Source organism: Lucilia cuprina, chromosome 4, assembly GCF_022045245.1.
Source record: "Lucilia cuprina isolate Lc7/37 chromosome 4, ASM2204524v1, whole genome shotgun sequence".
NCBI lineage: Eukaryota > Metazoa > Arthropoda > Insecta > Diptera > Calliphoridae > Lucilia > Lucilia cuprina.
In genome coordinates this window covers 14,881,606-14,907,989 of record NC_060952.1, presented here as the reverse complement: position 1 = coordinate 14,907,989, position 26,384 = coordinate 14,881,606, and the positions used below count along the sequence as shown (strand labels likewise).

Sequence of the window (26,384 nt, the reverse complement as noted above, 5' to 3'; positions counted from 1 at the left end):
ACCATTTCTCACATTGACGACAATACTTTGTAAACTTACTAAGATGGAACAACAATTAATTTTTTTATTTTTTTGTTTTAAAATTTTTATATTGAAGTGAATACAATTTCACCGAAATCAGGCTTTCTATTTCAAACACTTTATAATTTCATTGCCTTACCGAAAATAACTTCACAATTCCACATACAAAATTTCAATTCTTTAAATAAAGCCATGATCTAGCTCACCAAATATTAAACCCAGCTTATTTTTTTCTCAACAAACACCTGATCACCCTAATATACATAGTATGTATATGTATTTATCAGCATACAACAAATTTGTGGTATGTATTCAAGACATGATTGTGTAAAAATATAAATAAATAAAAACCTGCAAAAAATCGAAGAGAAAAAACAGACCAATAAATCAATGCTTTTCCGTTCGATTGCCCACAAATACGTAGAGTAGATGGCAATGTGTTCAATATATATTTTCCATAACAGCAACAAAAAAAAAAATTGGAAAATTCTATACAACCCAAGAATATGGCAAGAAAATTTATTTATTTTCATATTATTTTCTTTACATCACAGAGGTGAGGTAGAGGCCACAGGACGTGGGAGCAAATAAAACAATTTGTTAAGAATAAAACTGTCATTTATTGAAAAATTTGTTTAAACGTGCATGTAAATTTACAATTCATTGTGCCATAATTTACAAATATATTAAATGAGGGTAGTTTGCTTATTTATTAAAAACAATTTAAATAATGTCAGGAAAAAATTAAATTATAAATTATAACAGATTTACAAAAATTAGGCAAAAAATTAAATTTTAGTCTTTTATTAAATTAATTCTACTTTTTTTCATTTTCCCTATTAACTATTATTTTTAAACAAATAAAAGTTATATTAAACAACTAGAGAAATCAAATTTAAATCGGAAATTTGTATTGTTCTTATTTTAGTTAAGAATTAGAAAACTATTAAACAAAATGTCTAACATTTTATTTTATTTATAGCAAAATGTTATTTTATTAAAAGCAACTTAAACAATAATATATCATTTGACGAAATATGTAAAAAAATTTGCTGAAATTAAATTATCTTTTTTTTATTTTAAAAAAGAAAAAAGAACCCTGCAGGAAATGGAATTAGTACTTAAGTAGTACTTTACTAATACCAAAACCACCAGTACTAGTGCTCAATTGTATTACTACGTTCACACATTTGTGTTTTTTTAACTCCATTGACTCTTCTTGATTTGAAAGGACATGTTTGAAAATTTAATTTAATAATTTTGAAAATTAATTTTTTCCACCACATGTTAAATAAAAATCATTCTGTAAGTAGTAGTACTAGTGTCTACTGTTCTAGTATTAGTACTAGTGGCACTAAAATAATTATCGTTTTATTTTCTGCAGGGAAGCACAAAAAAAGGAATTTAATTTACTCTTTACGGTTACCAAGTTATGTGTACGTAATATAAATAAACGGAACAATTTACGAAAAAAAATCTTAAAAAATGTTTGTTCTATATATAAAAACAATATGAAAATATTTTAGTGTGAGAAAAAACAGAAAAATGTATTTTAATTGTTCTTGTTGCCAGCATAGACTCTATTTAATAAAATATTATTTGATTTAAATGGAAAAAAGTGCCAAAATTTTGTAGATTTCTCTGCAAAAATATTTGAATTATATATCCAGCAGTTTATGGGTTGTTTATATGAGTTGGCAGATTAAAGTTCATTTTTTCTACAATGAAACGTACATACATAAATATGTATATTCATACATATACTGTAAGCATTCGTGAATATATTAAGAGTTATATATTTTTGAGTTTAAATTAAAAACGTAAACGTACAATTTTGTTTTAAACCACATTTTCAGGAAACGAAACCTCTTACAGTCTAATGGATTGTAAGAGGATTTCAATTATTTAAGTTTTGAAAACATGTAATACCCTTATATTTTCATATATACCCAGCAAAAACTTTCATCGTTTAGTAAGCTAAAAAGTAATCATGGAATCGCGTAGAAACTAATTACGCTTCGGGTAAATTTTTAATTATTTTTGTTCGACGAGGTTCAAAAAATATGTACCTACCTTAAACAAATTAATAATTGCTTACTTATTTGTTACAAATATACCCATATATATGTTATGTGATAGCTAGTTATTTTAGCCGACATTGTATGTAGAAAGCAAAAAATATAAATATTCCTCATCCGGGAATTTCAGTTGTTTTCTATGTTTCTCACTTCAGCCGCTTATTCGATGCTTCATTAATATGTTGCTTTTTATAATTCTGAAAACGGCTTTTTAAAGAATAATATAAATGAATATTATTTTCAAAAAATAAATGGTATCCAGTAGGGCTCAAACCACAAACCTCCTGTTTGTTAAATGAACAACTTAGACGTTTGTTAAACGAACGCCGTATAACAAATAATGAACACCTATTACCTAGTAATGTATGACAAAACTACTGATCATTATCAAAAATTTCATATTTTTTATATGTACATAACGTAGAATAACTACCCAGCAAACACTTTCAAGAGTACTGAATTAGGAAGTATTTATATAACAGTAGTCTGTGAAAAGTATGTTAGGTAAATAATTTCAATTCAAAGTCGGGTAGTTATAATAAATAAAACGTAAATTTTTCACTGTATTTTAGTGTCAGTGCAAAATTTTTTACTATCGCTAATAGAAATTTAGTGGTGAGTTGAAAAATGACAGCCTCACTAAGAAATAGTGGTAGTGGTACAATAAAGTTTTTCACTAAAATTAATTTAGTGATAGTGAAATTCATTTTTTATAGCTTAGTGCAAACTTTTTTCTCCACTAACAGGATGGAGGAAAAATATAATCATTCACTAATGTTCACACGAAAACATGTCATTATATTGAATTAATTTGTACTGTTTTGTATTAATGGTTACTGGTAGTGGAAAAAATCAAAATTTCGTCACTATAGTGGGTTTTAGTGGAAACCTTAGTACACTAAACCCTCAACTCTGCAACCATCAACCATCACAAATATTTATATTATTTAGTTTTAGAACTCATAAAATTACTCATATCATAAAACGACCTTAATATCTTTCGGCTATTTCGGGTTATAAGTTGTCTAGTATATTCCTTATTGAAAAACTACCTCCTGGATATACATATATGGTCATTTTATTTAAAATTTCTGATTTCAACAGCGTTTTAGATGTCCAAACACGTAGTAGTTTCTGCAGTAAACCGCTGTAAATATTTTTAATTTTCTTTACATATTTTGACCTTAAACAATTAATAAATGATTAAAAATTACCTTATATAACAGCATTTTATTTTAAATGTTTCTAATTCATTTTGTACGGTTTTTTTCTTTAAGGATAGGTATCTTGTCGATCTTAAACAAACTAACACATGAAATACTCCACAATTTTATACACAGATACTTAAATACATGTATTTTGGTTGCTTGCATGTGTACATATCTAAAGGGTGTTTCAACAAAAACAATGTTTTATAACATGCTCATTTTATTGTTGTGTTGTTGCAAGGAAAACAAAAAAAAAAAAAAACAGAGAAAATAGAGTTCAATTGTTGCATTGCGGCATTTTAAGACGAAAATTGTTTAACAAAAAATGAAAAAAAAGTTTACCACTGCTGCTATTTTTATTTTCCAAACAAAAAGTTTAGTGTTATAGTTGTTCTTTTTTGTTTTAATATCTTTTGCTCATTTTAACAATATTTTGCTAGTGAATACTACTGTTTCGTTGCTGTTATTACAGACATTTGCTATTGCTTTGTCTGGTCGTGTTATACTCACTCGTAAGCTTGTGTGCAGTTGGAAAATATTCAATTTGGCTTAAAGCCAAAATTGCGTAAACATGTGGGTAACATGTTATTGTAAAATTTGTTCTGTATGTTTTTCAATTTATTGAAAATACCAACTAGAATATGCACACAAACATACGCAAACATGACTGCAATCTACCTACAGTCAGATGCATATAAATATTAAGGATATTCCTGGAAAGTTTTTGAAATGAATTGAAAATTGATCTCATTGATTTTTGTAAATCAGAAAATTATTAAGTTATCAATTATGTGCAGCAATTTTAAGCAATTTATAACATTAGCTTTTATTTCCCTTAAATTATAAGTAACTCTATATACTTATATTACTATATATAGATATATGTATATCATATCAAATTTATAAAAAAATAACATAAAAGTAAATATGTATAAATTTCTGGAGCCCACAGAGTTTAATTTTAATTGAACCTCCCAACTGTTTATTTTATGTATAGATTTCTTTAATAATTTACTCCGGAAGTTGACTTTACTAAATGAACTTTTAATGAAATGTTTTGTTGTTATAAAAGCATAAACAGCTTTTTTGTTTAAACATTTATATTAATTTTATAACAAAAATAAAATCCGCTTTTTTCTCTTTTATTTTTTTAATTTTTTTGAAGTGTTTCATAAGAGCCTTGAATTTTTCCAATCGTTTAATTATTTAATGGTGCTTAAGTAATAAGCAAATAATGAAGTTTTTTTCACTGAAATTTCAATACAAAGTTTTTGTTGTGGCTGTTATTTAGTATTGAGTAAAGAATTTCTTTTGTTATATCGATACAATTGGTTTGGGTTTATTGTAAATTTTGTACGAAATTTTAGTAAAATTTGAGATTTATATAAAGTCTTTTTTAAATATTTATTTGATTCGATCTGATAAAGTTTATTTTAAAATAATTTGAAAATATGTTTTCTTCTGAAAATTTTCTGTAAAACTTATTTTGAAAAATATGTACTTATTCTGTGAGAAAAAATTTATGTGAAGACTTTTTACTTACTTTAAATATGTTTAAACTTCTACATAGTCTTGATAACCAATTTCTAAACCAAGAATAGAGGAATTTTGTTTTAAATTCGGCCTTTTCCAATAAACTGTGGTATTTTTTTTATTTCACTAGTTCTAAAAATGTTCATACATATTTCTTATTTAATATTTAATGCAAATAAGACAAAGATTTAATAAGACATATTAAACAGAATCTATTTCAAACATTTAGTGGAATTTTCCTGAAAATCTTAAATATTTTTTACCCAAATCAAAACATGTGTTTAAATAATTTTATTCACAAATGAAGCTATTCAATTAACTTGTGGTTTTAAGTTTAATTCTAAAACATTTTTAACTATTTAACTACTAGTAAATTAAAGATTTACATATTTAATAAGAACAAATAAAACTTTTATCCCTTCTTACAAATAATCAACATATTAAAAAAATATACATATATTATATATGTAAACTAATACAACTTAATTCTATTGTAGATATATAATTATAAACTAATTTTTGGTTAAATAATATCATACATAATTTACGTTTTTGAATTTAATTACTTTACTTGTCATTATCTCAAAATCTATGATTTATAATATTTATGTATGGCAAATAAACCGAGAAAAAAATTTATATTAAAAACTTTTTTAATTAAAGTTTTTTTTCAGTTGTATTTGATTTACATATTTTCCAATTGACTTTTGTAAAATTTTTGTTGACATAATCATTAAAACTTTTATTAAAAAAATAAAACACGCACACAAGCATACATACACATATTTAAATATTTGTATGGGAATATAATTTGTATAATCAAAGAGAATATGGTATGTAATTAAAATAAATAATTTATAATTATAATTTTTATTTAACATAGTTCAGAAAAAAGATAAACAAATAAATAAATATTATTTTCAATCAATGTAATTAACCACATACATGTCTATATATTAACATAAATAAATAAGTAAATTTTTTCATTTGTTTATACAAGAGTAAATACATAAATTAGTATATATATTTAAACGCCCAAGGAAGGGCAAAAATCAAATGTTTAAAAAAAATTAATAATTATTAACTATAAATTAATTTAATATACGGTAATGTTAACTTTTGTTTTTCAAGTATTTAAAGCCTCACTAAACATTTCAATTAAACTGTAACTTCAAATTATTTATAAATTTTGTAAATTTTTACTCATTTTTTCACACAAAATACTTTTTAATATACCTTTATTTACTTTAGAAAATATATAAATAAATATCACATTATATTTTGCTTTTAAGTAAAAAAAAAATATATATACATTCATATGTATAAAAATAAATCAAACATAATTAATAAAACATCAATTAAGCCTTAATAACAAGTATATAAACATATGTTTTTATTTTTATATGAAAAAATGCAAAAAAGTAAAGAATTAACAAACAAACTGCAACATAAAATTAATAAATTGTTGTAATGTGTACTCGGGTGTTTGTCATTTAATATAAAATACAACCAGCAAAAATTAAACGAATTATTATTTTAAAATATTAACATTTATCACCACTTCAGAAGTAGTACTAAGAGCATATTTTTAGTCTTTTAGTCATTATATATTACAGATATTTCTTTGATTTACTTAGCTCCGTTAAATATTGGCACGGATATCTAAATAAGTAGACAAGCTTTCTTCCAATAACAACGCCAAACAAATGATTCTTGTTTTTGCTTATATCTCCATTATTTGTGGATTATGTTGATTTTAAATCGAAAACACGAAAGCATTTCTGATAAAATTATTGAAAATTTCGATAACGAAGACTTCTGGGGTCTACAGAAAATTGAATTCAACAGACAGATCAGATTAAATTGGGAAATTTGACCCACAAACCAACCCCCCCCCCAAACTAAAAATTTTTCATGCAAAATATAAAAATGGGAAAAAAGAATATAAGTAAAATAACAAATTTAACAACCCCCGCCCAAAAGTTCGAACTGTATCCGCGGCTGAGTATACGCGATTCTTAAAAAAGCATATTCTACTATTTAACCAACCTAAGTATTATATAGAAAAATCTGTCAGATTTATTAATATTAAAAATATTAAATAATGCTTTTTTTATTTAAAATTGCAAATTAATAACAAATAGTTTTGATTATAAATTATACAATTATATTTTATTAAACTTCATCTATAATCATAATATTATTTAACATTTATTAGTACAATCTCATAAAATAAACGTGTTACTAAATAATAGCAATAGCAACAACAACCACTATTTAATAACAACAACAAAAATATTGTCGTAATAAAAATATCCTTTTGAAAATGAACAATTAATATTATATAGTATTTATATAAGGGAAATTTCGTGTTAAGTGACCCAAAGAAAAAATCGATGTCTAACGATTTCGATGAAATTTAAAGGTTATTATTAGTACTATTAAAGACATTTGAAAAATTTGGATACCATTTCCAAATAATTAATATTTAAAAATTTTAAATAAAAATATTTGAAAATGGTATCTAAACTCCCTTGGACAATTTTTGCTAGCACCAATAGATAAAAAGTTACACTCATTTGAATAATACTTTGTATGACAAATTTTGATCTCCTTTAAGTCCGTCAGTTCTTGACTGATAGAACTAAAAAATTCTGTCTGTCCTTGTATCCAATAGTAATCCAAATTGATATTGTGACTTAAGTCACTTGATACGAAACTGTCCATAAATATATCTGCATAAAAGTACATGCGGACAAATGTTTAATAGTAATAGTACTCATACCTCCCAATAAGTAAAAACCTTTGAATTGATATAAATATGTATTTACAACATGTGAATATGTATATAAAAATGGAGATTATTAAAAAAAAATAAAATATTTGATTTGTTTTTAACTTTATTCTGGAATACTTTTACATATTTTTTGCAAAAAAAAAAAAAGAGATTTTTTACAAGAGGGCTCAAAAGGGAGTAGGGGAAAATATGGACCTATCCTTGTAAATTTTAGTAGAGGAATTCACGTCTACTTCAAAGTTATTTATGTAGAATTTAAAATTGTTATTAGAGTTAATAGGTGAGTTTTGACCTTCGTATGGGGGCTAGTGTCAAATCAGGTCCGATCATTAAAAAAATCGGTAATGTCATTAAAAGTTCTATAAAACTAAGTTATGCAGACTTTTGTTGACATAATAGAATATTTAACTTAATTATGAACTTAATGACCCCATTCGGGTGGTACGGTTGTATGGGGGCTAGACTAAACAATGGACCGATTTTATCCTTTTCGTCCTTGGGCCAAAAAAAGGGTGTGCCAAATTTCATCCAATTATCTTGAAAATTGCAATCTGTACCTTGCGCACAACATTTACATGAATAGCCAGACTGACTTCAAGGTGGGTATAGAACGAATATTAATATTTTATACATATATAAACATATTTTAAATTTAAAAAAAGGATAGATACAGGTAAGCCTGAAACTAAAAGAATTTCAAACGCATTTTAAGAATTTTTTATTAATATTAATAAAACATTGATACACTATTTTTTTATACATATTTAGCGTTTTTTTCTATCCTTTGCAGTTTTTTTCGTAAATTAAATTATTTTCGGAAAGAAAATTTTCTATGTTTAATTAAAATAAAACTTTGAAAATTTTTAATATTTTTATAAAGAAATTATTATGTTAATTTTAAAGACTAAGGGCCTTATGCAAAAACGATTATTAAAGTTAACAATGGTTTACTGCACACTTTTTCCATATAAAAACAGGTTTTAACAACCATTGCTAACTTAATAATCGTTTTTGCATAAAGCGGTAAGGTTTTAGTTTGAAAATAATTTGATTATTTAGTTAAGAAAAATTTCAAAAATATCCACGAGTTTGAATCGATGTTTGTTGGGTTATGTAAATGTAATATATGTACATATGTATATGAATGCATACAGAAATTAATAATAAATACACATATTTGTATACGTAAAAATATATATGTTAACATAATTACATAAAGGTAACTAGGCAAAGGAATATGCCCTTAAGGAGTTATTCATCATTATAATTATCTTTATTGATAAAACAAGCAATAATCAATTTGACATATACACAGATTTTGAACTAATTAAATTAAAAGTTTTGAAATTTTAAAGAAATTTAATTAAAACACGTACAGAATTGATAATAAATAGTATTAATAGGCAATATAATGCATTTATTCTCTTTAAGCTGGAAGTTTTTAATAATAATTTAAATACTTTAAAATCAATTACTTTTATTATTTAAAATATTTACTTATGAATATTTCTTAAAACAAATTGTCTTCAGATATTTTACTTGATGTTTGCAAATATACTTAAATATCTACGATTATTTTGTTATAATTTCTGCATAGCTTTCTATAAAATGTATTTTATAAAACTTTATTTAGTATTTAAATTGTAATAAATATTTGTTTTTTTTTTCTAAAACATAATCACTTCTTTAATTATATTTCCAGGTTTACATAACGAAAATTCTCTTTCTTTTAATTGAGTCATTATAAAATACATTGTGGCTTTTTGTAGACTTATGAGGAATTTAAATTACTATTATTTAGTTTGGTTGTTTAAGCTTCCGTAACACAATTAAAATAATATCCGTATCCATTCGCTTCAATGTGAATATTCCAAAGTCTAAATACACTTTATTTGCGAATGTATGTACATGAAAATCAGTTAAGAGAAAAGTTTAATCATAGGTAGATGTACATAGGTACAAATACATATGTTGTTCAAGCACACATAGACAATATAACACGTATTAGGTTTTTCTTACCAATTAATTAGAGGATTATGTAATAGTTTTTCTATTACCCAGCAGATTTACATAGAATCCTGATTCACGCACAAACTGTGAAGTACACACAGGCAATTTTTGTGTGTCTTCTTTACAGTTTAACCTTTAATTCATTTTCTAAAGAAGAGTTTGAAGGGGGGTTAGGGTCAAATGAGGCCCCATCATTACTAAAATCGTGTTTGTCATTTAAACTTCTATAAAATTAAGCTCTGAGATTTTTGTTAACATACTAGAACATTAAACATAATTATGAGTCCAAAAGCCCTATTAGGCCGAATGAATAGGAATTTGGCAAATTAATGGACGGATTTAAAATATTTGCAATATCGTTCATCCTTATTAAATTCTACTGTGTATGGTATAAATAGAATTTAATTGTTTTACCTCTTTTACTGTGACAATAAAACAGCGAATACATATGCTTAACGCTGTTGTTATTTCCAGTATTTTACTGTATGTTATTAATAAGCAAACATAATCTGTATGTTGTTGTTTTATGCGATATATGCAAACAACTCTTTCTTGTTTTTTACGAGATTGTCTCAAATTTTTGCTTTTATGTATCTCAATTTTAAACTGATTTTAAATAGCATATCTGATAGAATCATTGATGATATAAATACCCACTCTCAAAACGACTTACTGTCAATATACTAATTATCTGTTTATACTTATGTATATGGACCGATATTTACCATTACATCGGATATATAAAACCAACTTTTATAAAATTATATCACGTTTACTACATAATTATATGTATTTATATATATGTATGGCTGTTGTAACTTTATTTCAAGAGTTGCTTATTTGGGGACCTTGTGATATTATGGAACTGGAAAACAGTCGACTTCAAAGTTGAATAATAGTAATAAGTTTTAGCAAATAGTTGTATAAATTTGTGTGTTTTATGTATACACAAAAAAGTATATAGTGTATCTGTAGTTTAATTAAAAAATTTGTGTCTAGTCTAGTTAGTATATAGTCTCACCAAATCCTTTTATATATTTGTTATAAAAGTGAAGTACAAAGTTGTCTGTTTATCGACATCTAACTTACATATTAAAATACCTACAAAGTTGTAATTTAATGATAAAAAATCAGCGTCACTCCGAACTGCCGGATAATTAGATATGTAAGTGTACTTATTTCTATACACATACATATTCAGCATGTCTTAGGGTATAGATATGTAATCAAACAATTATATTATGTTCAACATATGTTTTTGGGAGTCTAAATAAAAAACAAACATATATACTATATACATATGTATGTATATATGTTTTCTCATATAAACATACAATTTTATTTCATAAGATTGACTGTAAATATTGTTTTTATTACCATTGCTTTTATTAGGAGGGGAATAATTTATTTAATTGTTTGTCACATTTAAAGTTATTTAATGTTCATGCATATTTAATAAACCTTTTACTTTACTGGAGTTTTCATTTCAAAAGTATTTTTTCCTGAAAGATGTAGGCGCTATTGTAAAATTATAGTGGATTTCTATTTTAATTTTTTGGGCGTTTAATTTCGTAATGTCTTTATTCTACTTTTAGCTCAAGTATTTATGGACTTTAATTATATGAAGACTTTAAAATGCTTTTGTTTTTGAAATTATTTATGATGAGTAAAATATTTATTATGAGTGGTTTTTATAGTTTTAAGTAGATTTATTTTATGTACTTGGTTAAGGTTTTGTTTTATTAAAAGTAATTATGCGGAATTTTAAATTGTGTTCTTGTCTTTCTATAGCGAGTGGTAAGAAATGTATCTTTTTCTTAAAATTTAGGAATAATAAAATAAGGACTTTTTTAATTTAACTGTAAATACAATAAAATAAGCACAAATAATATTTTATGCCTTTATTTTCTGTTAAAATGAATATTTATGGTTACAAATATATTAATATTAAAAGTAAATTTTCTTTAAAAGTTTTAGGTTAATTTTTAAAACGACAAAAATAATTATAATTTTTCTTTTATAAATTCTATATAATTTCTAATTATACAATATGAGCAATTTCAGGAGTAGGTAAACCACGACAAATCAAATAAATTTATTTAAATGTTTGAATTACATATCAGACGTTGAAAGTTTTTGAATTCTTTTCATTATTACTGCTAGTCTTATAGATCATAATTTTGATAATTATAAAACTCTAATTGCAAAAATCGACATATCTAAAATGTTCCCCTAGGGGTATGTGACCTTAATGAAAGACCCCAATGTCGGTGTGATTGCAATTCCGGGGAAAGGAGATGCTACCAGTACCTCTAGTCTGCTAAAACTATAAACTGGTAATGTCAAATCATTCCAAGGAATGTCGAAGGAGTCGAGTTTGACGTTCCATTGTATGTGTGCAGATTGAAATGAATGTATGAAAGGTATATTATACAAGTGATATATTGAATTTTCCTTCCTTATTCAGGTATATTCAGGAAAAACTATGTTAATGTCGGATCTTATGCCATCACTGCCGTTATTCATGAAAAGGACTCGACATTAATATCTTAATTCAGACAAATACCTAAACGTTCATATTGAGCACTAGTATTATGATAAATTGTTGTGTTAATAAGTTTTATATGAACATAAATAACATTTCCAATTTATTTAAAATGCATAATCTGCACATGAAGGTCGGCCATGTTTAACTGCACTTTTTTTAATTTTTTTGGTTTTCTGATGAAATTATTTTTTTTTTCGAAATATATGTTTATCTCTCAGTTGTGGAATTGCCTATATGTAGGGCCTAATTCCTAACCATTTATCACAGGTTTATAAGACAATTTTTCATATAAAATTTGTTCAAAAAACTTTTGATAAATTATTATGAATAAGGCAGCTTTAAAATCGTTTATTACCAAAAAACTTAAGTTTTAATCCTAAATATTTTTATTACTTTAACATTGAATTGGTTTTTAACCACAAATATTTTCAGTTTTACTCTTCTAATAATCGATTAAATCAAGTAAAACTATGTACATATTTTTCACCCTAAACATATATAAACAATTTATATAAAACTCATGCATACATATAAAAACATTGTTTTTATACTGTGTATTTTTTACCAAAATAAAAACTGAAATAATAATTTTGTTATTCTTCTCATTTCTATCTTTTTTACAGAACTTTTTTACAAAATTCAACAATAACAAGAAACTACAACAAAAACAACGATCAGAACATAAAATATATATATATTGACAAATACAGGATGCAGTTTTGAATTGTTTTAGAAAATTGGATGAACATTGGATGATGGAATAAAAACAAAAGATAAACTAAAACAAAAAAATCCAAATATTTATTTATACAAAAACAAAAAAAAAACAAAAAAAAACAACGGATATCCAAACTAAAATTTTACAAAAATTTAAAAATTCACATATTTATGTGTATATAAATACATATATATGTTTGTGTGTAATAAAGTGTCTGTACATATGTATGTATATTAAAAAAGAACAATAAATAAAAATTTTGCGCTAAAATAACCAAAGGCAAACAATAGTAAGAGCGATTTTGAGTGGAAAGAGTAGAAGAAAAAGCGGAAACACAACAACAGACTGAAAATATTTTAACTCACAACTACATTAGTACACAAGGGAATGTATATATGGTAGAATGTGTGGTTATGGACAGGCAACCAGTTAGCCAGCTAGTTAGCCAACCAAGCAGAAATATCAGAACATATCTACAAAAAAGAGCCAAATAAAACGAAAATATAATGAAATACACGAATAACGTTATGAATAGATAAATGTAAAACTCAAATACACACAAGTAAATAGGTAAAATAATATGTGTGTGTTAAATATAGACGGAAATACATATCAACAAATAAACATATACTAATACAAGTATAACAGGCTGTGTTTACATAAAAAATAAAGTAAAAGTTGTATCTGAAATAAAAATGGAAAATATAGATCAAATGATACAAACAAAAACACACAATATAATTGTTACAATAAAGTAGCTCCTTATTTATATTCACACATATACTAGAGTAAACCATTAGTACTTTTGTTGAAAAAGGATTCTATTAGAAATTCTATAAAAGAAACTACAAAAAAGTAAAATAAATAATAAACCAAGCAATCCTAGCAAAACTATACATTTACAATTTTAAAATACATTAGAGAATTGTTGAACAACTTCCACTCATGTACAAAAAAACGGAGTAAAAAAGGAAATCTCTAAAAAGCAAACTAGTAACAAAAAATAGCTACAACGATGACAACTAACCATACGAAATATTTTATATAAATAAACTAATATTTCATAAATTCCAAAGTATTTGCTTATTGTTTGCTACATGCTGACATGGTTGAAGAAATCGAAAAGTCAGTTTTATATACATATCAAACAACAAAAGTATTTTGTTGAGTGTATTTGAATATACATATATACATAAATGAGTATACGGGCATATATATGTATATACGAAAATAATAATAACAATAATAAAAAAAGAATAAATACAACAATAGCAGCAAATAATAATAATCAAATTAAAAATGATTCCTGCGGTTATCATTTCCTCCTCCGGTTATACAACAATAAGAACAACAGCTACAACAACAACGACTACAAGTTCGAGAACAGCCACAACAAATACAACAACAGACTTAACATGTACAACAGAATGTACAAAATCTTCCACACATTGTCAACATCATCATCCTCACCACCAGCATCATCAACAACATCATCTACATCACAAGCATCATCATCACCACCAACACCAGCTACATCAAACCAATTCCATACATAACCAACATGAACAACAAGAACAACAACGACATCATGAATATTGTTATCAATACCGTCAACAAGAACACAATTATTCCAAACAGCAGCATCATCGTCAGCACCAGCAGCAGCAACAAATAAGCAACTATCAACATCAACGACCCAGCGGGATATGGCATAAGCCTTCTCACAATATAGTTACCTATTATCTATGGTGGCTATTTGGCATTTGTTTAATCTTCTTTACAAATGGTGGTCGTAATTTAAATATCGGAAATCTCATTATTAAATCATCCTCGTCGACATCAACATCATCTGTCTCATCAATATTGGCTTATGCCTCATATTTAGAGCCGGATGAACTGATACACGAATTAGATCGTCCTGGTAAGTTTAAATAGTTTCTTTCATTGATATTTTTTATATTTATGTTTTGGGAGTTGTTTTAATGATAGATTTATTGACAAATTAAATGGTTTTAGTGTAGGTGCTTGTTGTTTCAAATAAGATTACAGTGAAAGCTCACTTATCATGTTGGAGTGTTATATTCGTCTATGACGATTATCGTAATTATAATATATGAAGCAGTAAAGTTTCTGTTAGTGGTGAAATTGGTTATTAATATTGGTTTATATATGGGATGTCAAACCGGCTTTTACAAATCCCGCGATTCGGGAAATTGGAATCCCGGTAAATTTCGGGATCCCGGGATTTTACAGTAGAAATTTAAGTAGAAATTTGTAACCGATTATGGCCAATAGGCTAGGTTTATTTTGGAAGATAAATTAAATTATTAAAAAAAGTCTTCAAATTATCATAGTATAACCTTTTCTTTAAAAAATATTTGGAATTTTACATAAACTACGTACTAGTTATGGAACATACTATATTTGTAGTATTTATTTAAAATTGTATGTGCATTAGAGTGTCAAGAGGAACAGCCTTTTTATGAATTTCATTTGGCAATACCACTCAATCGATGTGAATGTACTAAACGCGAGAAAAAAATATTTTTTGTCCACAATATGATTTTTAATGGGTTGGAGAGGAATATTATTTACGCTTTTTGTTGAAGTGAATGACAAAATTGTCATACATTTTATCTCATACATAAAAATATTTAAAAAATAGTTTATACCCATTTACACATACACAAAATCTAGCACTTATGAGATTTCGAGCGAAATCTAGTTGATTTTAACTAGATTTCCCATACAAAACAAAATCTACTTCGTAACTAGATTTCGTTAAAATCTACTCAAAATCTAATAGTATTTAGTGATGCAACTCTGTTTTTTTCCTGAATAATACTAAAAAATACGTCGCTGTACAAGAAAAAAAAAGAAAAACAACAAGAGGAAACAATAATAAAAACATTTTAATAAATTGAAAAACATGAATTAAAACTTTATTTAAAATAAAAGGAAATGTTATATTTCAATATATAATTTTTTATTATAAATAAAATATTAAAAAATATTTAATTTTTCCTTCTTATTTTTTATATCAAACACAATTTCAAGAAATATTAGAAAAAATTAAATCTTCCTAAATGCCAATAATAGTAAGTGTAAACGGTCTAGATTTTAAAAAAGATTTTAAATGAAATCTACTAGATTTCGTGTATGTGTAAATGGGTATTAGTCTATTTGAGAATTTTTTAGAATTTTTTGAAATTTATGTGCCTCTTATAATACAATAAAAGTCGTTTTAGGGACCAGAAATACACTAACAAAAATAATAATTATTTTTCACACGATTAGCTTAAAATTACGAAATTTTTGATAACCAATTCGAAAAGATAGCAGAAAAAACTTTTGAAAATATTATACTGAGATCAAGATTTTCATTTACTAATCATATTTCAGAAAATCTTTTTTTAGTAAGTAAGTAGTCAATAGCAAGATATTTTAATTTGAAACTGTGCAAATGCATTTTTATAATGAATTTAAATTAGCAAAAATATTAAAATTTGTTTAACATAAAATAATTGGCTTGTTTCTGGAAATAATACATAATACTTCTAAAAAGTTTTTCATATTAAAATTGAAACACTATTGGCTTGGCCCTATATAAACACTCTGGCAAATAAACTCAAAAAATGTACAAAAATAAAATAAAACTTTATTTTAAAATAATTTCTAACTTTTATTCCGTTTTTCTTTCATTTTATTTATGTCGACTGAAATAATATTTTTTATATAAAATAAATGTAAATACAAAAATATTTTGTATATAAAAAAATTAAATAAATAACAAAAAAAAAAAAAAAAATTAATAAAAAAAGTACTGACATATCCTTGGGGGGACATGTGTTAAGCTTTGTGAGTTTTTGTTGCTACCATTGTGTTTTGTTTTTGTGTTTGTCTTATCAACACACAAATATTAATAACAACAAAATAACGAGAGAGAGAAAAATTTCTGTATTTACAGGATTTTTTCTTTCTCTCCTTGTATTTTCATTTAAAACAAAGTGATGGGAAAAATGTTACGAAATGAAAAAAATATTTACAAACATTTTTACATAACAATAACAACAATAATACTTGAAAAAAGTAATTCTTACAAAATATTGCTGCGGGTATAAGACATTTTGAAAAGTTGTTATGTTTAGCGCTGGTTTTAAAATGAAAATATAAAAAAGTAACTAACATAAACATGAACATTTTTTTAATATTTTTATTTCAATTGGAAATTACAAAGTGTTGTCAAATATACTGTTGCTCATAAATTTAACAATATTTGCAAAGAAAAACAAAATTAAAAAGTCAATATTTTAAAGTCATGTTAAAATGAAATACCACTTGTTACCAATATGAATATGATGATTTTTAGCATTTTTTAGACCACACATGAACTAAATTTTGTTTTCACTTCTAAACCGCTAAATCATGCAAATCATGTTGGTTTTTGCATTTTTTCTTTTATTTATTTTTCAATATTTTTTAGTTTGTATTTCATGCAGATAGATAGACAGACAACCTCCTGTGTGGCAATAAAACACTACATCACTATTTTGTAATTGAGTAAAAATATAGAAAGCTTAAAAAAATTCAAAATATATACAACATAATCGTAAATTGTACTAAAAAAATTAAAGAGTTAAAGGTTAAAAAAAATTGCAGCCATCAAAATATTTTTAACACTACCAAATGTCCAAATCAAGTTGTATGAAGCGTAATATTTTTTCGCTAAACTTGTCATTCTGTAATTTATACTTTTCATGCATAAGTGTGTGTTTCTGCATGCCAGACTTTATCCATGTATTTTATGACAAATTATTTATTTTTTAACTTTTTTACGCTAACAGCCGAATTATAAGTGGCAATTTCTAATAAACTCCATTATAATATTGATATCATGTAAATGAATGCCATTTAATATAATGCTGTTTAAAAAGTAAATCCTTTTTTATTTCTCAGTAATTGTTGTTAGACTTTTTATTCAGAAAATAACCATAAAATAAATCATGTTATACTAACTAATGTTAAAGTTCGATTTTGTGACATTTTACTTATTTCATGTTAAATAATTAAAATTTATTAAGTAAAGTGTAGATACTTCATAATTATACCCAATGCCATTGATATTAATAGTATTTTTTATAAATATAAATGGTCTCAAAACGACCTTACTTTTTATACCTTCCACCATGAAATATTCATCGGAGACCTAATAAATTATGTTTATTTTCATTATGAAGGGATTTTCATATCAAGTGATCCAACTCAAAAAATTGATTTTGAAGAAATTTGCATAAAGATTAGTAATATTGGATAGTAGGTCAGACATCAATTTTCAGCTCTATCACCCAAGAGCTGCCAGACTAAGCGGGGGTCAAAGGTGGAAATTTTGGTAATATAGGGTTTTATTGAAATGAGTGTATCTTTTCACCTATTGTTCCTAGCAAAGGTTTTCTATTCTTCCCAAACATTTAAAAAATTTTTTCTTGACTTAAAAAATATATTTTTTAAGATATCATACTTACATCCCATTATGGGACTATTAAACCCCTCAAGGAAATTGTATAAATTTTCTGTTAAGTTTAAAAAAATAAATAAAAACAAATAGAAGAGTATAGTCGGGCATGGCCGACCATATAATACCCTACACCATGAGTATATTTTTTAAATTTTACTTTTTATAAAGAAACTTTTATGTTGAATATTATTCCAAAATATTAAGCAATTTATTGATAAAAAACTAAAATTTCTAAATGAGGCTTTATATAGGTCAAATACGGGCCGATCCTCGGGAAATTTTGAAAAAGGATATATATTTAAATAACTGATTGTTTTGTTGAGATTCATTGCGATACAAATGGTTGCAAGTCAATTTTAAACTTTTAAGACATTTTTTGAAGGGGGGTTTGTATGGGGGCTAGGGTCAAATAAGGGCCGATCCTTACGAAAATCTGCAGCGTCATTTATACTTATGTAACACCTATTTGTGCCAATTTTTAGAGAGATAATAGAATATTTGACGTAATTATGGCAAAAAAAAGTTCAAATCGGAAGGTACGGTTGTATGGGGGCTAGGTGAAATAATGGACCGATTTCAACCATTTTCAATAGACTTCGTCCCTATGCCAAAAAACATGCTTGATTAAAATTTTATCAAATTATCTTGAAAATTGCGGCCTGTACTTTGCACACAAGGTTTACATGGACAGCCAGCCAGGCGGACAGACGGATGGACGGACGGGCATGTCTTAATCGACTCAAAAAATGATTCTGAATCGATCAGTATACTTTAAGGTGGGTATTGTTTGTTACAAACATCAGCACAAACATATAATACCCTCCCCACTATAGTGGTGTATGGTATAAATATCTGAGCTCCTTTTGACAATTTTTGCTAGGATCAATAGGTGAAAAGTTACACTTATTTAAATAAAAACATTGTATGACCAAAATGTCTAAATTTGACCTTCTCTGACTCCGGCAGGTCCGATAGATCTAGAATATTTTGTCTGACCTACTATCCCATAGTACTAACCTAAGTGCAAATTTAAAATTGGAAGACATAGAATTTAAACCATGGGTCAGTTTACACGAAATTCCCTACGTATATTCCGGGACAGTATGACATTCTTAGTCTGTTCACAGTGTGTTTTTATGATTAAAAAGTAAAATATTTGAGAAAAAATAAGTTTATACTCTAATTCTATTGTCGTTTTCTTCTAGCTTCATTTGTAATGAGCCATTAGAAAAGTATGGGTTTATTTTAAAAGATAAATTTCTCTTTAATTCCGATATATTTTATCAAATTAATAGATGAAAAAATCTTCCAAAAGAATAGTTACCGTCAAATATGAGTCGGTCTTCATAAAACAGTTATAAGTCAATTATGGGTTTTTAAGTCATTTTTTAAAGGTAAGTTTGAATAGGGGTTATAGTCAAATGAGGACTGATCATTACATAAATTGGAAGCGTCATTTATGCCTATATAAACTTTATTGTGACATGCTGTTATATCCGACAAAGTTATAAATTGGTCCAGACTCCTATTTCAAAAAATTTCAAATATCTATAATAATTTTTCCCGTAATAAGCTCAAAATTACTCAATCTTTAAGGCATTTCAAAAAAATTAGAGATATATGTTTTATTTAATAATTAAACTGAGATCAGAATTTTTAAATCACTGGTAAGAAATTGAGATTATTTTTCTTTTATATTATTTACGCGTATTCCGTACATTACTTCGCTTCGATTGAGAGGAATACATTTATTAGATTATTGAGATATACTAATATATATGTATGTGATATGTTTACTGCATAATTTTAAAATTACATTTTCTTTAATATTTTCATTTCTAACTAATTCAATCTCATCATTTGCCATGTATAATATATGCAAATCCAATTATATTAAATGCATTTTTGTAGATTATTAAAACCCAATGTAATTTTCACTATTATTGGAATATTTATTTATAACTTTAACATTGGAGTAGGAAAATATCATAATTATTTCAAAAAATATTTTTCAACAAAATGTGTAGTTAACTTATTTAAATAAAAATGGACTTAAAAAAAATCTTACATTCGAATTTTTGCAGAAGTATTTCGTATTTTCACAGTTCGGCAAAATGCAGCATATTTATTCTCTAATTAATTTTACAAATTAGTTTTCTAAGATATTAATATAAATATGATTTTAATTTAATAGAACATTTTTTAAATAAACTTCAAAGCATACATATATAGAAATTTCATTCATTATAAAATGGGAAAAACTGAAATGTATGTGGTATCACTAATTTAACGAGAACTTCATAATAATTAAGCATGTCAGATAGAAAATTTAAAAAGGTAGGGTCTACGAAGCTTTGTTCCAATTTGGTAACCTACCTCGGTTTCTATTTTACTTGGCGTTTTTGATGTTATTTAATTTTTTAGTAAAAACTTTACGTCAACTTAAACTTTTATTTTAAGCGTTATTCTGTAGTGAAAAATTATTTATGAATTTAATTTGATAGGCACATATATTCATAATAACGCAGCAACTCATGTCATACTTTACAAACTACATTTAAAAATGCGATAACATATTATTCACTTTTATAAACCAAATAAGTCCTTACAAATAAAAACCAAATAAAATAGAGATATAGAAAAGTCATTACAAAAAACATATTTGAGATACATCGAAGTTGGGTGAAAAACCAGTGAAATATACATATGCGTGTCATTAGGAGAATTTGTTTTTTTATTTTTGACATCCAAATATCAGAATTTAGGATAAGAATAGAAATAGTTCGCAGTTGCAAAAAATTTACAATATCCCTCAAATGACACGCTAATGTAAAATTCATAAAATTACTAGTTGTGATAAAAATACTATATGTTTTTCCACACGTTTTTTGGCTGGGAATTATTGAAGCCATCTAAACTTTATTAGTTTTCAAAAATAATTAGACCATTTTATAGCTGTGCTGACGATATGTAGAATTTCAGTCATATTTTGTTTTTATTTTTCATGGTTATGCTACTAATATTTCGCCGAAAGCTCTGTGTTGTGACATATTTCTATTCTTATATGATGCATAATAACACGTCACATCCGAAAATGGTCAATTGCATACTATGGGCAACAGTAAAAACAACTACAAATTATTGTCGTAGCCATGTAACAGTTTTTAAATGGAATTAATGTGCCGTGGGAGTAGTAGTTTTTGTACGAACACATTGCTTTTATAGCCTCAAACGAGGTTAGGTGGAATTTTACCTTAATAATACACGCGAAATGGCTGATTGGTTTTATTACTTTTAATAGGAAATTTCAAGCATTTTGAATATTTTTTTTGGGAGTTAATTTTTTGTATAACTTTAAAATTTAATTAATAATAAGTTGTTTGAAAATGTATTAAAATCAAAATTTATGACAATATGAAGTTTCGCATTATGTTTTTAACTGCCCTCATTTACTAATATAAACCACCAACGTCCGAAAGTAATGTCAACACTTGCAAAACTAAAAATGTATAAAATAAAATTCAAACTGAAAAAAAAACAAAAACTTCAATTATCACACACAGCATAAGACGCGACAAAAATAAGTAAAATATACTAAAAGTATACTATACATTATGACACGAAACGTACAACACAACGTATGAGTGTTGTAATCGTTGTGTGAATAAATACGCTCTCATACAAATGAAATTACACACATATTTACACTCTAGCAGTCATACTACGAGTAATGTCAAAATGAATTTGGCATGAGATTTTGCAGCGACAATAGTAGCCGTATGACTTTCGTATTTACAACAATCTGTGGTTATGTTGTTTTGTCTGAATTTCTTAAATTTAACTCTTATAAGCCAAAATACGTATAAATTTTAAAGAAGAAAAAATTATATCGCCCAGGGTTACATAAAAACAGTACAATATCGATTAGCTTGAATTTAACTTACAAAAGAGAAGTACACATATATTTTTTATTTAAAATATTTTTTTAATATTTTATCAAATACATACATACATGTTTACATTTATTTGGTATAATAAAAATTCTGCAGTAAATGCTTTTATTCGCATATTGTTGGAATTTGGTGAGCTATGATACTTTTTTTTGTTCTTAACCATTGAATTTTAATATTGCTTACAGCACTCTCCAACACACACAAAATATTTACATACAATAATACAGATGTACATGCAGATGTTCCTTGTTTGTAAGCAAAGCTCAGTAATACTAAACCGCTTTTTGTTACCACTCATGTGGTAGTAATTTTTTATTTTTTTCTTTTTTACTTTTTAATTTTATTTCTCTTAAAGTTTTCATTAAAAATGGAACATGAGACAAGCAAAGAACACATATAAACGTGTTGATTTGAACAAAGTAAGTTAAGTTACACACATGTATATATATGTAAATATAAGTACTTATATAATATATTAGTGTGGTGTCATTTACATGCTAAAAAGAATAATATCCTGCGAAATCCTTTCTCCATTTTTCATCAAAAAATTATCGATATACGTCAAAATAAATTTTTTGGTGAAGTCATATCCATAGAAAAACCAGCGAACTATTAAGGGCTAATATATTTTTTTACCTCAACTGATAATTTTTGATTTTTATATAATATTAAACCTAGGAACATGAAATTAAGTATGTAGTGCCCTGAGTAAATGAACATTTATAAAAGGTACTTCTTGGTACGCTTTAATTTTCTAAAAGGTACTTTTTGAGTTTTTAATAATATTGAACATTGAAGCTTAATATAAACAATCTAAGACCTGAGCAAATAGAAACATGAATGTAGGAAAAGATTTTTGAAGAACTAATAAAGTTCTTCAAAAATTTATCTTTTAAGTTTTCTATAATATTAAACCTTGAATCATTAAAATGGGTGTGCAGAGCACAGAGGTATTGGATTCTTTAAAAGTATTCTTGAAACATAAAATTAAACAATCTGTGCCCTGAATGAATGGAAATCTTTAGAATTTTTTTACTATTTTTTTAAATTAGTTTTTTTTTTATTTAATTATTTTTTGCTTAAAAGAAATCTTTTCAGTCACATAGTGGGGTGCGTGTGACAACGTTTTATAATTTTCGGTTATTCAATGGTGAATATATCATCCCGATAGGATGACATTAATTGGTTTCAAAAGTTTTGTCATTTAACATGAAATTGTTAATAAATTCCCTGTAAATAGGGGAATGACAAATAATTGCACAAACATAAATATTTAAAAACAACAAACCATATCTAAGAAATCCGTTCATTCTTATTAATGTAAACAAAAATGAGATTTGGACTTTAATATATAATTAAGTTTTGAATTTATAAATAAACATGAGTTGTATTTTGAATTTCTTAAGAAATAATAAAGAAGAAATATAAAAATTATTTTGTAACATGACATAATGTGATTTGAGAGGTTGATTATAACCCAGTGGGAAATTAATGAAAATTAAACATATTATTTAAGTTGTCTAACTTCTGTTAAACTAGTCGGCGAATTAGACAACTCAAGCAAAACAAATTTCCTTTAACTTTATTCCCCATGTGATTTAATAACAATGAAGCAACAATTGATTTTTTTTATCATATAATCTTTCATTTGTACTGTCCCTTTAAATTCATTTTTCTCACAACCGTCATTTACATTTGAAAATTCTTGTGAAATAAAGCAATTATCAGTCATTACTTAAATAAAAAATTCTTCATTAAGCGGCTTATCTAGATTATTACTAACTAGAGAGAAAAAATTGTTTTAAAACAAAAACTTTTGCAAGAAATCTTTTCTATACGAATATACATTTTTTTAGTTTTGTTTTTCTTGCTCTTCTTAAAGCAAAAATCAATAAGCTTTACTTTTGTTTTCTTATCCTAAGGGGGGATGGAAGAAAAAAACTAAGAAACGAAAACTTAAGAAATTATAGTGCAACTTATAGTATATGTTTATTTCATTTTCTGTGCACAGTGCACCCCCCTAAACTCCCTTAACAGGTTTCCTACCATACTAAAACAATGCTTGTACTTCATTTAACAGAGAAAGAGAATGTTGCAGGAATATCTACTAATCTGTTCGTATGTATTTTTGCGCAATCATTCCAAGAAACTTGTGTTTGTTTAAAAATATTCGCTTTGGTTGGTGTTGATTTAATTTTAGCGTGTGAATTGCAGTTTTGTATGCACGTTTTAATGTCATGTTTTTCGCTACCATTTTCCTGTTGCTGTTGTATTGTATTTGTCGCCAACGTTATTGGTTTTTGCCGTTATATTTTCTCCCCATTTTGTGCTGTTGTATATTCATGTTTACACTTCAAATCAAAGTTTTCTTTTTTGCCGGTTCTTTTAAGTTTTGCTCTTGTTGTTTTGTCAATCTTTTGTACTGTGTATTTTAAGTTTAATAGCATGTTGCTTGCTTTCGTATAAACATACATTTTGTTATTGTATTGACAATTGTTTGTGTTGTGTACTTGTTTTGGCGCATTTGTCAAAGTCAGCTTAACAAGCTTTTAGATTGTTTTTATGTATGTATATACATACATTCATATGTGGACGGGCCCTGTGAACAACAGGAAGGTAGAATGAAAAGGTCTTTAAAATTAAATTATCTTAAAAGTAATTGTTCATTATTTATTTTCGTGATTGACAATTTTAAAATTTCATATCATCAATAAGCACACAATGCTGGAGTACTTCACACTCCAGCAAATAGTATTTCTTTCTTTTTCCTACCAATATAATTTCAAATTTGACTATCTCGTTTTAATTCACTCTAGAGTCACACAATTTCTACTTCAGTGTGTAGATTATTTTAAATCTGGAGTTAACATAAATATGTTAAAGCTAACATGACAAATGTTAATTAAAAAGAAGAAAAATTGTCAAAAAAGAAAAATTTTTTAATATTTTTTAAAAAGAATCACATTCGAATGTACTTTTATAGTGATGGATGATGCCTATTTTGCAGAAAAGGGGTTTGGTTGAGCCGAAGGGAATTAGATACATACAGAGGCCAAGTTGAACACTATTTTCGAGGGACAGGTTGCAAAGGAATTAACAACTGGAAGTTTAAGCAATCTCGAATTAGAAATCTCCCACGAAAATAAGATTTCCCAATGTCTTAGAATTTTCTCGCAGAAAATGTTTAATAATTTTTTTTCTGGAGGTGGTAGGAAACTTAAACTAGTTTCATATTATCATTATCTGCAGACAACTTTTTTTTCCATATTTGGATATATTGCAATTCTTCTTAGAATTTTTGTAAAATTTATTGAATACATATTAAATTGGTATTAAAATAAAAAAATAATATAACTTTGTTTATTTCAAATTATATAAATTTGACAGTTTATTTAGAGCATTTCCACTCTATATTTTGAACAGTTAATATTTTCTTGCTGCAGTGCAGAGTTGAGTACTCCACCACTGTGAACGTTGTTTTAAAGTTAGAAATTTATTTTCCATGTTATTCTATTGTATATGCATGCATGCTTGTCGTTATGTTTGTCTTTGTTTGGTGACAATAACTCGAAAAGCTTAATACCAATTGAGCTAGAATATTCGTTTGGGGAATATTAGTTATATGTTTAGATTTTCCTTCAAATCATATTATATTTTGCGCTATCATGATGTGACAATTTATGTAGGTTTGTAGTGGTATTTTCTTTGTTTTATAAGTAATAAGTTGTAACTGCATTAAGGATATTGCCATGAAAACTTTGTTGTGTTTAAGAGAAAAACTTTGCTAAATTCAAAAATAAATTTAACTATTTAAGAACTCTTAAGTGATGTATGCTCAACAGTTATACAATTCTTTCAATATATGTAGTTCTAAAAAGTGATAAACAATTGATTTCCTTTCAAATAATATACATATACATGTAGGTCCTTATTATGATTTGATAATAACTTTTATAACACAGCAGCTGATATCAAGTTTGTTGGCGTTTTCAACCACCTTGTT

General features: G+C 26.0%; 1 protein-coding gene and 1 long non-coding RNA gene across 4 annotated transcripts in view; both read left to right on the top strand.

Moving 5' to 3' along the window:
- Nucleotides 1–13,011, top strand: part of LOC124419652 — a 78,436-nt gene extending 65,425 nt beyond the window's left edge. For both annotated transcript variants that reach the window (XR_006940743.1, XR_006940744.1), the window contains one exon: nt 12,819–13,011. This is a non-coding gene — a long non-coding RNA (uncharacterized LOC124419652). The remainder of the gene's footprint in view (nt 1–12,818) is intronic.
- Nucleotides 13,012–13,048: 37 nt separating this feature from the next.
- LOC111681584 overlaps nt 13,049–26,384 on the top strand; it is a 111,621-nt gene continuing 98,285 nt past the window's right edge. For both annotated transcript variants that reach the window (XM_046949916.1, XM_023443429.2), the window contains exon 1: nt 13,049–14,834. In XM_046949916.1, coding sequence (XP_046805872.1) covers nt 14,213–14,834 — 622 coding nt within the window. In that variant the 5' untranslated portion in view covers nt 13,049–14,212. The remainder of the gene's footprint in view (nt 14,835–26,384) is intronic.